The sequence below is a fragment of the Mirounga angustirostris genome, unplaced genomic scaffold (assembly GCF_029215605.1).
Source record: "Mirounga angustirostris isolate CCGP_5_RB_7025 unplaced genomic scaffold, mMirAng1.0.hap1 SCAF_12, whole genome shotgun sequence".
Classification (NCBI taxonomy): Eukaryota; Metazoa; Chordata; class Mammalia; order Carnivora; family Phocidae; genus Mirounga; species Mirounga angustirostris.
In genome coordinates this window covers 93,359,618-93,373,717 of record NW_026991720.1, presented here as the reverse complement: position 1 = coordinate 93,373,717, position 14,100 = coordinate 93,359,618, and the positions used below count along the sequence as shown (strand labels likewise).

At 40.5% G+C, this 14,100-nt stretch overlaps 1 protein-coding gene across 7 annotated transcripts in view; it reads right to left on the bottom strand.

Annotated features, from left to right (window-relative positions):
- Positions 1–14,100, bottom strand: part of SUGCT (succinyl-CoA:glutarate-CoA transferase) — an 800,213-nt gene that overhangs the window by 49,844 nt on the left and 736,269 nt on the right. Inside the window, exon 15 of one of the 7 annotated variants that reach the window (XM_064575446.1) lies at positions 6,597–10,431. The exons of the other annotated variants lie outside the window; for them this stretch is intronic. Within the exon in view, the coding sequence (XP_064431516.1) occupies positions 10,403–10,431 (29 nt within the window). The 3' untranslated portion in view covers positions 6,597–10,402. Of the gene's footprint in view, positions 1–6,596; positions 10,432–14,100 lie in introns of those variants that run through there. 7 annotated transcript variants of the gene reach the window in all.

Sequence of the window (14,100 nt, the reverse complement as noted above, 5' to 3'; positions counted from 1 at the left end):
ACTCCACTTGAAAGCAGCAGAATACACACTTCTCAAATATGCATAGAACGTTCGCCAGGGGAGATCACACATTAGCCCACAAAACAAGTCTCAGTAAATTCAAGAAGATTAAAATCACATCAAGCATCTTTTCTAACCATAATGGTATGAAACTAGAAATTAATTTCATAAGAAAACTGAAAAAAAAAAGTGGAGATTAAACAATATGCTACTGAACAACCAATGGGTCACTGAAGAAATCAAAGTGGAAGTAAATGAAAATGGAAATATGACATACCAAAATCTATGGGATGCAGCAAAAGTGATTATTACAGGCCTACCTCAAGAAACTACCTTTACACCATAGGAACTAGAAAAAGGAGAAGAAATGAAACCCAAAGTTAATAAAAGGAGGGAAATAATAAAGATCAGGGCAGAAATAAGTGAAATAGAGAGTAAAATGATAATAGAAAAGGTCAATGAAATTCAGAGCTGTTTCTTTGAAAAGATAAACAAAATTGAAATAACTTAAGCAAGGTTCACCAAGAGTGAAAAAGAGAATAGTCAAATAAGTAAAATCAGAAATGAAAGAGAAGTTAATAACTAATACCACAAAAATACAAAGGATCATAGGAGACCATTATGAACAATTCTATGTCAACAAATTGGACAACCTAGAAGAAGTGGATAAATTCTTAGAAATATACAATCTTCTAAGACTGAATCATGAAGAAATAGAAAATTGATAGATGACTAGTAAGGAGATTGAATCACTAATCAAAAACCTCCAAACAAATAAAAGCTCAGGACCAGATGACTTCACAGGTGAATTTTACCAAACATTTAAAGAGTTAAGACCTATCCTTCTCAAACTCTTCCAAAATATTAAAAAGGAGTGAATGCTTCCAAACTCACTTATAAGGCTAGCATTACCCTGATACCAAAAGCAGATAGAGGAAAGTACAAGAAAAGAAAATTATAGGTCAATATTTCTGATGAACATTCATGCAAAAATCCTCAACAAAATATTAGCAAACCAAATTTAACAATATGTTAAAAGGATCATACATCATGATTGAGTAGGATTTACTCCACAGATGCAAGAATGGATCGACATCTGCTAGTTAATCATTGTGATACACTACATAAACAAAATGAGGGATAAAAATCATATGATCATTTCAATAGATGCAGAAAAAGTCCAGATGGTTTCATTGGAGAATTTTACCATTTAAAGAATTAACTCCAAGTTTACACAATCACTTCCAGAATATAGAAAATTAAGGTACACATCCAAACTCACTTTATGAGATTAGTATTACCCTGAGCTCAAAACTAGACAAAGATAGTACATAAAAGGAAAACTAGAGATTAATGCCTCATGAATTTTAATATAAAAAATTCTCAACATATTAGCAAATTAAATGTGTAAAAAAAAGTATACACTATGACCAAGTGGGATCTAGTCCATTTATGCAAAAGCTGGTTCAACATTTGAAAATCAATTAATTCAATCCAGCATATCAATAGGCTGAAAAAGAAAAAAATCATATGATCATATTAATTGATGTAGAAAAAACACTAGTCAAAATCCAACATCTATTTGTGAAAAATATTCTCAGCAAAGTAGGAATAAAGTGCACTTCCTTAACTTAATAAAAAGCATTTACAAAACACAATGGTTGCCATCATAACTAATGGTAAAAGAGTGACTACTTTTCTTTAAGATTAGGAACAAGGCAAGGATGTCTACTCTTACCATTCTTATTCAACAATAAGTACAGTAAGTTCTAGCCCCTATAATAAGACAAGAAAAAGAAATGAAAGGCATATGAGTTAGAGAGAAAGAAATTAAAATGTCCCTCTGCAGATGACATAGCTATGTAAAAAAATTCCAAATAATCTACAAACAAAACAAAACAATAAACACCTTTTAGTATGGTTGACTTGCTATAAGTGACTTCAGCAAGGTTGCAGAATACAAGAAAAAATACAAAAAGTAATCACACTACTTATATAGAAATGTGGAACTTCCTAACAAGGAAAATGTGGAAACTGATTACAAACAACACTATTTCCAATTCCTGTAAAGAAAATGAACAAACCTTATACAAAAAAATAAGTATGCTGAAAATGACAAAATGCTGATGAAAGAAATCATTAAACTAAGTAAATGGAGAGATACACTGTGTTAATGACTGGAAGACTCAATATGTTTGGCAAAGGTGCAAAATCAGTTAAACAGTAAAGATAGCCTTTCAACAAATGGTACAGGAGCAACTGACTATCCATAGGCAATCTAACCTCATGCTAAGTTGCACACCCTATAAAAAAACTTACTCAAAAGGGATCATAGAAATAAATGTAAAATGTACAACTATACAACTCAGAATAAAAACTTGGAGAAAAATCTTTGGGACCTAGGCCTAGGTGAATAGTTCCTAGACTTGACACCAAAAGCAGGATCCATAAAAGGAAAAAATGATAAATTAGGTTTTATTAAAATTAAAAACATTTTTTCAGTGAAAAACCATGTTAAAAGAATTTTTTTTTTAGATTTTATTTATTTATTTGTCAGAGAGAGAGAGACAGACAGCACAAGCACGGTGAGCGGCAGGCAGAGGGAGAAGCAGGTTCCCCGTTGAGCAAGGAGCCTGATGCGGAACTCGATCCCAGGGCCTTGGGATCATGACCTGAGCCGAAGGCAGACACTTAACTAACCAACTAAGCCACTCAGGCATCCCCATGTTAAGAAAATTAAAAGACAAACTCTAGACCTAGAGAAAATGTTTGTAAACCACATGTTCAACAAAGTAAAAAACATGAAATATCAAACAATCCAATTAGAAATTAACAAAAGACTTAAATAGACATTTCTTTTTTTTTAAGATTTTATTTATTTATTTGACAGAGACACAGCTAGAGAGGGAACACAAGCAGGGGAAGTGGGGGAGGGAGAAGCAGGCTTCCCACGGAGCAGGGAGCCCAATGCGGGGCTCGATCCCAGGACCCTGGGACCATGACCCAAGCCAAAGGCAGACGCTTAATAACTGAGCCCCACCCAGGCGCCCCTTAAATAGACATTTCACTGAATATAATATACACTTGGCTAGTAAGCACATATGAACAGTGGTCAATAGTATTAGCTATCATGGAGATGTAAATTAAAATATCAGAATGACTAAAATAAACAATAGTGATAGCACCAAGTCCCCCAAAACAGAGAAATTTGATCACTCATACTTTGCTGGTGGGAATGTATTTTATAGTCCAACTGGAAAAGAATATGACAGTTTCTTTCAAAACCGTATGTGCATTTACCATATGATCCAGCTATTGTACTCCTGGATATTTATCCCAGAGAAATGAAAACTGTTCACCCAGAAATCTGTTCACAAATGTTCATAGCAGCCTATTTGTAATAGCAAAAGCTGGAAACAACCCAAATGTCCTTCAACAGGTGAATGGTTGGACATTGTTAAATGGACTACTACTCAGCAATAGAATGAATGAACTATGGATACAAGCAACACTTTGGATGTATCTTAAGGCAATCATCCTAAGTGAAAAAAAGGTGAAATGAAAAAGTTACATATTATATGAATTCATTTATATAACATTCATGAAATGACAAAATTACAGAGATGGAGAACATTAGTGGTTGATAAGGATTATAGAAGGTGGGATGGTGAAAACTAACATTGCCTATAAAGGGTAGTATGAGGGATCCTTGTGCTGGAACTGTTCTATACATTGATTACTGTGGTATTTACATGAATCTACATGTGTGGTAAAATTGCACAGAACTAAGTATACACACATACACACATAAATGAGGCACATATAACTAGAGAAATCTGAATGAGATCAGAGGATTGTATTAATGTCAATTTCCTCTGTGATACTGTATTATAATTACCCAAGGTGTTACCACTGGGGGAACTGGGTAAAGGAGTTATTTCTTATAATTGCATATAAGTCTGCAGCTATCTCAAAATAAAAAAGTTTTTAAAAACCCATAAAAAGACCAAAAACAAACAAAAGCAATACCTTACATTTGATTAATGCTTTTCTTTTTTTACTAAAAATCATTCCATACTGAACAACTCATCTCAAGAAAATGGACTATATTAATGATTTCCTCCAAATAGAAGATACTGAGTATTTTCCTAAATTAACTGGATGGATCTTGAAATTGGGATATTGATTTGGGGAAGTGATTTTCCTGAACCAGAGGGCTTAATCATGGGTTAAGAAGATTTGCATCAAACCAAGAATGCACTTTGCCTCACATCCCAAACGATGTTTATATGTTTTAAAGTTTTGAAACCAAATGAGAAAATACAATAACAAACATCAAATATGTTCTCCTGCCAAATTGTTGGCAAACCTTGTGGGATTGCCTACCATGTCATTCAAATCAGTTTACACTGGGTAGAGTGCAGCAAATACAAGTCCTTTTGAAAAACACCATTTCTGGAGAACTTGCAAGAGAATATGAGCGCTACTGAAAGGAAGGCTCTGGCAGAATTTAATTTCTGCAATCAATATTTCAACATGCAAGGAATGGGGGCAAGGTGCTCTGAAGCAGACATCACTTGATAAGAAAAAATGTGAAGAACCCGGATATGGAACTTGGGAAATAGCCAGAAGGAATTTTAAAAAGAAAGAGTTCACATTTAGTAATCTGGATATTAGATTTTAATTCTACTCATTTGCTTTTAAGCAGTTAGGTTAATCTGGAAAGGCAAAAGACCAAATGCCAAAGCTGTTAACAAGGTGAAATGGAAAAGGACGGCAAATGTTGACCCACACTGTCCAGGACCATAACCACCAGTCCCCTGTGGGTATTTAAATTAAAATTAAAGTTAACTAAAAATAAAATCCAGCTCCTCAGTTGGAGTAACAAATTTCCAGTTCTCATTAACTCCATGTGGCCAGTGGCTATCATACTGGACAGAACAGAAAACATTTCCATTTTCTCAATAAAGTATTAAGCAGCCCCAATCCAGACGATTAAGGAAAATACTACAAAGTTTTAAAACATTATTTTTATTTAAAAAGGACACAATTTTATAAAATGGCACCTCCATAGAAGTATTCCCATGGAAGCCTTGAAGGGGCAGGGTTAGAAAGGATCCTACATCATCAGGTGGAAACAGTGGTCACCTGCTTGAATCTTTCTGGTGGTCCAAGTCCATGTTTGAACACATCCTTTCCTGCGGCAAGTAATGATTATTTCCTTAATTCTTTTTCGGGGCAAAAGAAATATTTCTATACTTTGAAACTGTCTTTAGGTCTTTCATTATTCTGGCTGTTGACTCCTGGATACAACTCTGTATTCCAATTTATCCAGCTCTCTAATCAAATAACTGCACATGTTACTAAGATGCTCAAGACATAAAAGTGCCAAAATTAAGTGCATGTTTCAGGTGTTTGGAGTATAAAAGATTTATCTTTTCCTTTGTTCTAGACATTATATCTCTATTTTTACGGACTGAAATTACAAGGTGTCTTTTTAGTAGCCCCACCGATCAGTTTATTTGCAATGAGTTTTCAGTCAAATAAAATCCAGGTTAATGTGTCCCAACACTGCAGCTAATGGACATGTTTTGTGTCTTATTTCTACTAATGTGTCTATGAAGTGGATCAGCAGTGTACTTTTCAGTATATCAGGTGGCAAATTCATTAAAGTTTTGTGTTGGATGCAAATGCATGACCTTCTACCTCTTGACAGGAGAAATCAAGGATGCTTTCCAAGTCCTTGGAAAACTCTCATGACCATTTACCTCCAGCCCAATAATCATGAGTGTGGATGAGACCATTCTCAAGTCAGTCCAGCCATAGTAGTATCCAGTCCATGCTTCTCTGTTTTACCCACAAAGACATACCTGGTCATCTAGATTTTATTGAATTTCCTACAACATATTTCATATTCCCGAGAAAGGCAAAAGCAGATACTGAAATTTTTAAGTTTAAGATGATAGAGGAAGGCTTTTTTAAAAAAAAAAGAACTCATCAGCCCTGGAGAACTAAAGATGCACTTAGACTCCTGGCATGGCCAAATGGGCAATCTAGAATTTTATATTAAAGCAATGCTGAGAATCCTTTCTAATGATTCTGATTTTCAAAGAATACTAAAGGTGAGTTATTGGGTTATTGGGTTATTTTTACAACTTTCAACCTTAAAATTCACATCCTTCCGTGGATGTTCCTTGTGTGTGGTTCTGGGCTGCTCACCAGTGTCTTGGGCAGACCAACTTCCTGTTTATCCGAATTCTAATGAGTTTGGTATTTCCCACAGTCCTGTACCTCTTGTACAGAACTATTGGAACTGACTTTGGGACAGAAGCATTCAGCATTCTAAATGCTGCCCATACCACTGTCCAGCTGAGATGTTTTAGAACCAAGTCTTACACTGACTCATCAGTCCAGAGACAAATAGAGGAAAACTTGCAGCATCTGATCTCAAAGCAGGTGGCTATACAGTAATGATATAGCAGGTGCCAAGATCCTGAAAGGCAAGGTTCTAGAGAAACACTGTAGGACATAATTGTTTTTAATGTCTCTCCAACTTGAAAATGGTTTGTGTCCATGGCTTCCATTTTCAAATGTGCAATCCAGTCTGGGACTTTAAAACAGAGAATCTGACATACTGACTAATAAGTTTATGAACACGTGTTGAAAGGGCAAAGCATTAAATAGGTTGACTTCCCCTACAGAAAACAGGCATTTAAAAGGAGTCAGTCAAGTCAATGTTTCCTCTCCACATAGGAACATTATGTCCCAAACTGGGGAGAAATAATTCAGCAAGTAGGGGAGAAAATGCTTTCCAAATAGGGAACTCTCCTTAGGTTGTTAATGTCCCCTTGTTACATGCAGGGTCCTGGAATACAACCCATCTAATCTCAACAGTCCTACATGCGAGGTTTGGATAAAGATTTTGTTTTTTCCTCCAGAAATCTACATTTAAAATGTGATCTATTCAATTTTTATTAGGCTTCAAAAAAGGATTGTTGATTAGATTCTTCTCCAGCAGGACAACAAAAGAAAGAAACAGGATCCTTTAAATTCTTCTGAAGGGAGAACATGAAGCCACACAGAGTGCTAAGTTGCAAGGTCTGAGGGGGTGGAGGTGAACAGACATGGAGGACAAGGAGTAGGAGTGGCCAGTTCTCAGCCTGGAACAAAATGGGTGTCTGGGTTGAAATCTCCCTCTCTTTAGATAATTCTCAGTTGCTAGGAGTGTTTAAAAAAAAAAAAAAGCAAACCATAGTGGATAGATGGAAGTTTTTTATATGTCCCTCTCTTAGTGGTTTGGTACCAAACAATATTAATTTTTGGAGAGCATGTGGCCTGTTGTGTAATGCTAAGCGTAATACTAACATAGCATTGAATGGGCTAGAAAAGCATTTTTCCAATCGTATCCTAATAGACGGTCATCATAACCCTGTGAAGGGAATTTTTTCCCCACTTAACATGAAAGGAAAATAAGGCGCTGAGAGTCTACATGTTGCCTAGAGCTCTCAGTTAAGGAAGGAGAGCAAGGACTGGGGCCTCCTGGTTCCTGGGCCACCTGCTCATCTGTCTTCTCCAAAGACGTCAGGATACACGCGGGGAGCAGCCACACATCTGCACTTGTTGCCCCTTCTGAATGGTGATTGCCTCCTTGCTGCTAATGTCCTGTCATCACTCTGCTTACTCTGGTCACCATACTACATCACAGGAGACTCCCCCAAAAGCCTGGGGCCAGGAAAATGGTGCCACTAGTACATCAGGTTCTAAGCACAGGTCCCTGCCAAGGGACCCCCTACTCTGGGAGCCCTCTTTTGCTCTTCCCTCCTTCAAATGTCCAGCACCTTCTACTACCTGAGGCCAACAACCATCCTTTTGACTTTTCAGCTGCGTTGGGGTGCATGGCAAGGAGAATCTCACACAGAGACAGGAGCATGAGATGAATAATGTGAGCAGAAGTGTTCTTGGTGTCCCCAGTTGGAACTCAAATCCCATTTTTTTCCACAGAATCCATGTGACTGATGTTGACTTGCTAGTGAGTTTCAATAATTCTAGGAGTATCTAGTAGTATCTTGATTAGACATTGACATTATTCAGGGCTTCATGGATGACCCCAAGACCCTATCCATCATCGATAATATTGTTTCTATGGGAAAATGTGTTTCAAGTTGCTTAAGACTGTCCTCCAAAGAAATTCAAGCAAACAAACCCATTTGCAAATTGGGCACCATCTGCCTTCTAGCACTGGATGTTCTCCCACTCGCTCTCTTCGACCTAACCTGTTTTCTCATGTCCAACTTCTGGGTGGCCCGTGAGAATGACTGCGCCTCTGAGACTACAGCAGGCGTAAGCAATGAGTAGAGGGTGAAAGTTCTAGGGAAAGGTCCCCGCAGCAGAGGGAGGGAGTGAGGAGAGGGAAGGAGCCAGAGTTGGAATCATTCATGAGAAGGCAGGGATCGGGAAGCCTGTGCTGTGGACAGGCTCCAGGGAAGGCAGCCTTTTACGGGAATTAAAATCGAACTTGGAGGCAAGCAGGATGGGTATCTTTAAGAGAGCACAAGCTGTGGAAAAGGCAGAGCTGGGCACATTCTGTGACTGAGGAGAAGTGGCGATTTTAAGCTAATTATCTAACCTCTCAGAAAGTTTGGTTTTCTGATCTCTAGAATGGAGGTATCGTTAACTTCTGAGGGTGTTTGTGAAGATGAAAATCATTCTGTTCATGTGACCCACGCCAATCCCTGGCAGCACAGAGCAGACAGTTGAATATCATTCCTCCTGGCTCTCCTCCTTTGAGAGCCACAGTGTGGTACAGCAGGAAAGACTGGAGCAAAGAGGAGGGGGTTTGAGTTCCAGCATAAAATCGGCACCAGTGAGAGCCTGTGCACATTCTCCAAGGGTTGGTCACCCGTGCTGTTCAGATAGGACTTCCTCAGAGAGCTTTGGTGGGTACTTAATGAATTAATGTGTGTGAATGCTGGGACCAGCTGGTGCTTGAGAGGTATTATTATTTCAGGATTTCAACAGATGTGTGGTGAGTGCCCACTATGGGTCAGGCACTGTTCTAGAAGAATGAACCCAGGCAGGGAGAAGGAAAGCAACCGGCCTGTTATGTTTGATGGGGTAATGAGACTTGACCAGAGACCTGAGTGAAGAGAAGAAGGCGGCCAGCCATGAAACTAGCTAGGTAAAGAGGGGTCTAGGCAGAAGGAAGAGCAAGACTAAAGGCCAGGCTATTGGGAGCCTGTCTAGGCCTCGTTGAGAACCTGGGAGAAGGCCCTCGGATGGTTTCTGTGACTATGGCGAAGGGAGCAGGGACAGGATGGGCATGGGAGGGACCGGTGGCCCACGATGTGCACCCTACGGACCACAGAGAGGCCTTTCTACTGAGTTCTGAGTGCCCTGGAAAGGTTTTAAGGAATCCATATGGAGAAGGGACTGTAGTGCACGGACGGTGGAAGGTGAAGCTGGCAAGCTGGGGAGGCTCCTGCGGTCGTCAGTGGTACAGGCCCGATGGTGCTGGGTGGGAGGTTGTGAGGCTGAGATGCATCCCCATGGAATGTGCATTTTGAAATTAGAGCCAATAAGACTTGCTGATGGGTGGGTTGTGGAGAGCAATAGAAAGAAGGGAGCTCAGAACAAATCAGTGTGGCTGTTTTTACTCCAAGGGGGACCAGGTATTCACTGTGGGAGAAATAGTTTTGGGGAGTCGGGTTTGCTTTGGAGCAGGTTGGGTTTGATGTGTCCTTGGGTGTCTGTGTGACATAAGGCAGGTCCTGGGGTGTAAAAGGACACGGACCTGGGACATATGCTGCGGAGGCCTCAGCAGAGCCCAGTGATGAAGAATGCTTCTTACAGGATGGACTAAGAAGCTACTTGCAAGACACATCAGTGTTCGAGAGGTGTGGGACCAGATGCAGTGTCTGGAGAGTGAGAATAGAGAAGCACGAAACCTCCACCCAACCCAGGCAGCACTATGAAGGTCAGTGGGGACATGCTCCGAGGGTGGAAGTTGAGATGGCATGTCCTTAGGCAGAAGAGGCGCTTTCTAACCCAAAGTCTACATGTTTCCCTTCATTATGGCTTTTGCTTTCTTCTTCTAATTAATTAGGAAATGTTTCAAACACACCAAATACCGAAAAGAAAATAACGCGCACTCCACCCAAATGTGTAATTTGTGGCCATTTTGCCACTTTGCTATATTCACTTTGAATACAACTTGAAGTCTCACCCCCCACCCCTTCCCTTCCCTCCCAGCAGCTTTAGTGAGCTAATGAGAACAGCACCCAGCAAATGGAAAGTTCTCAATGAAGTCAGGCACTGTGGTGGTGATGGACGTGGCTGTTATTGTTATTATCATGATGACGCATATCCTCATGCATTTTCTAGCTTGTGTTACATAAATGGATCTTCATGACAGTGGACAGTGCAGTTTTCTACCTTTTCAAAAAAGAATTAACATAGATGGTTAATTTTCATACTATATTTTTCTATACCTAGCTTTTTCCACTCAACATTGTGTTTTTGAAATGTCATATTTTTTCTCTCTCGATTCCAACACAGCTTAGAAAGTAAGAGTAATGGGGGAAGCAAATAGACTCTCTTTTCTCTGCAAAGAGAGGAAGTTGGGGGTGCTTGGAAGTCCCCACACACACACCTGCTCTCCAGGCTCCTCTCTATCTTGTCCCCCTTTACCTGACTGCTTGCCTCCACTAGGGCAGAGGAAGGCCCGGCTCACTCAGTGTAGTAACAATATTAAACGCTAGTTTCGCAGACCATCTGGTCTGATAGCCCCCAGCTCGTTCCACTGCTTGGTCTCTAACAAGGAGCTGAAAGTGGGTGACAAGTCCTCAACCCCAAGGAGTTTAGAACGCTGGGGCAGCCTCCTTTTATTAATGAACGGACAAACACATTCACTTCTACGAGCAAAGTGAAAAGTCAACATAGACGTAATACTTGCTGGTTACTGTTATTTTCCTGCTCTCTCGTAGTCCAATTACCTGTTTTATTTTTATTCCAGAGTCTTAACAGAAGAGGCAATGTTTGGATTTAAGCTCCAAAGAGATGAGGGTAGACAGAGGGCACATTCCACATAAGGATCCGGGCGTGAATTTCAAAGTGGCAATTTGACCAATGTCCTCGTGGAGCTTAAGCTGGAGGACAGGACTGGTTTTCAAGACCCGGCTGCCAGGATGTGGCAGAATGGCAACCTCCGGGCTCGAGGTATTGAAGCAAGGCCACCATGAGACCAGCTGGCCCTCTGTGGTGGGTGGCTTTCTGTGGGGGGTGGGGGAGTGGGGGGGGAAGGGAGGTGTTGTTGCTACTGCTCTTGTGAAGTTTAAGTTCTGGGCCTTCTTCCCTTCTGCCAGCCTTGCTCAGGACCCAAGGAGAGATGGATGGTGAACTGCCCAGCATGGGCAAAAGCCTTGCAGCTGAAGTCCCCAGGCCACGGTCACGGCCATGGCGAGGAGGGGAGATCAGGCCCGAAACTTCAGACCTGAACCCACTTTGGAGGGGGAATGGTCCTCGAGGTGAGTAAAAGAGCCAAGCTCCCTCTGCCTAACCTTTCCCTGGAATGAAGCGCTTTTCACATTTCAGGCGATTATAGAAGAGCTGGGGGAAGGCGGGGCATGTGAGAATCAGCTTGAAGCAGGGAAGCCACACTTTGGCCTCTAAGTGGGGGCAGCTCAGGGGTGTCCCCTGCAGCCTCTTTGCCCCGCCCCCCGCCCTGCACCACTTCAGGCTTCTCTCCCCTGTCCTGATGCTCTGAACTTAAAGCAGCGGGTGCCTGAGTCCTAAGGAATTTCTCTACCTACGAATGCCTCACACACCCTGTCACCTTTGATCCTTTGCCATTTGCATTTGTAGGTTTCCATTGGATCCTGCACTCCGAGTTCACTCCAGAATCTATTTTTGTGTTTTTCTTTCCTGTGTTTCCCTTTCCCTGCCCAAACCTCCTTTCTTCTAAGGCCCCAGCTCACAGAGCATCTTCCCTCCTTTGTATGGGGGAGGGGGGATTCCTTTTCATTCAACTGGGTTTTTTTTTTTTTAACTATGCATGACACAAAGATTTGAGGTAAAAGGTGCCAAAGAAAAATAAGATAGGAAAATCTAGTGGATTTGGAGGTGAAGGAAAGCAAACTTGCATCCTGCTTTCTCTAACCTCAGACATACTTCTTTTCTTGGCCAAGTTCTCCGTTACTCACCACAGTGCTCTTATTTTGTGCCCTAAGGGACAGGCAAAGGCTCCTTCCTGCTCAGCACATGCTTAATACTAAAAAGAAATACCCTTTCTTTGTCTAGCAATGCACTTGTGGAAAGACAGGGCACCTGGGAGGCCAAACACTAGAAACCCAGGGCCAGTTCTTCCAAAGACTGACGCTTCATGAGCGGTTTCCAAAACAACCTGAATCAGGAAAAAAACAAACAAACAAAAAACCAACCCCACATGGTAGCTCTTTGTCTTGAGCTGTGTACTTTCTGAAAACCATTTCTCTAGCCTGCAGCAAGCCTGGGCTTTGGTTGTGAGGCCCAGAGATGTAGCTTCTTCACCCAATGCTTGCAAAATGTTTATAGTGAACTCAAATACCTTCCACAGATTACTCTGATTCTCCAACTGATTTCTCCACCAGCTGTTGTCTGCCTGATTCATTGTGCAGATTTCTTCCTGGTGTAGTGGATATTCCCTAGTTACCCACCATAATGCTCAGCCTTACAGGTGTATAGCATGTTTGTAATGCTTGTTCATACACTCCCAGGGAAAAAAATCATAAAATACAATCTGATGTGTAATTTTCCTAAATACTAAATGCTTTGCCCTAAACTGTTAAGATAGTGTATCAGCTGAAGGATGCCAGGAATTACTTCACCTCTTGTATATGTACCTGTTCTAGATTATGTTCATTTTCAAATTAATTTCAAAGCCAGCTGTGATTTTTGTTAGAAGTAATCCTTGATGGTATGCTTTAGCAACTATCATTTCAAACTTAAAGAGACAACTTGCTGCACCATCTAAGGAATTCAAACTATACAGTGTTTGGATTGTTTATTATGGTTTTACATTTTGAGCTTAAGTCTCCTTAATCATATCGTCTGTAACACTTAATAAAGTTTTAAGGAAAAAGGAACGTACTGTCGGAACTTTTGAGTGATTTATTTTTCCTTACTTTTTCTACTGTAGTCATTTAGTTATCTCTACAATGATGCTAAACTAGAAGGGTAGGTTCCTATGCCACGGGGCTTATGGGAAGTTCAAGCTGGGAATGAAAGTACCTACGTAATCTGAATCCCAGAAGACAACCCCGCTAGCTGCCACAGTTGTCTATTTTGACCCATCGAATGGGGCACCTGCCTAGCTACTTAATGAGCTGAGTCAACTCTGACAGAGCTGGGAGGAAGTCTCTCCTTCAGAGGGGACACTTCTGAGGCCACCCTCCATTTTCCCTTCCTCATGTGAAGTGTTAGTACTTTAAAAGAGTTGGGTTTTTCTTTTTTCTCTTTTCCACATGGAATTGACACAGTGATTAATATGAGAGAGAGAAAAGAAGGAAGGAAGGAAGGAAGGAAGGAAGGAAGGAAGGAAGGAAGGAAGGAAGGAAGGAAGGAAGGAAGGAAGGGGAAATGAAAGAAAAAAGGAAAGAAAGAAAGAAAGAAAGAAAGAAAGAAAGAAAGAAAGAAAGAAAGAAGGAAGGAAGGAAGGAAGGAAGGGGAAATGAAAGAAAAAAGAAAGAAAGAAAGACAGAAAGACAGAAAGAAAGAAAGAAAGAAGGAAAGAAGGAAGGAAGAAAGAGAGAGAAAGAAAGAAAGAAAGAGAAAGAAAGAAAGAAAGAAAGAAAGACATCTTTAGGCTATGCCATACACTTTACTTCAAGTTAGGTTTCCTCAGAAAATTTGAAACCTCAGAAATGTTTTTCACTCAGGCCATAGACAGATGTAAATAATAAGTACATAGATTCAAAGTCTTCCAAGTAATGCAGAAAACAAGGCAGCCAGTATTCCAACAAGGGCAAGACCTCACTTGTATGCTTTTTAGGACTCTTATCACTGTCAATTTTAGCTTGATGAAAGTACTACCATATGTCAGAGACAATGCCGTATGTTCACCAAAAA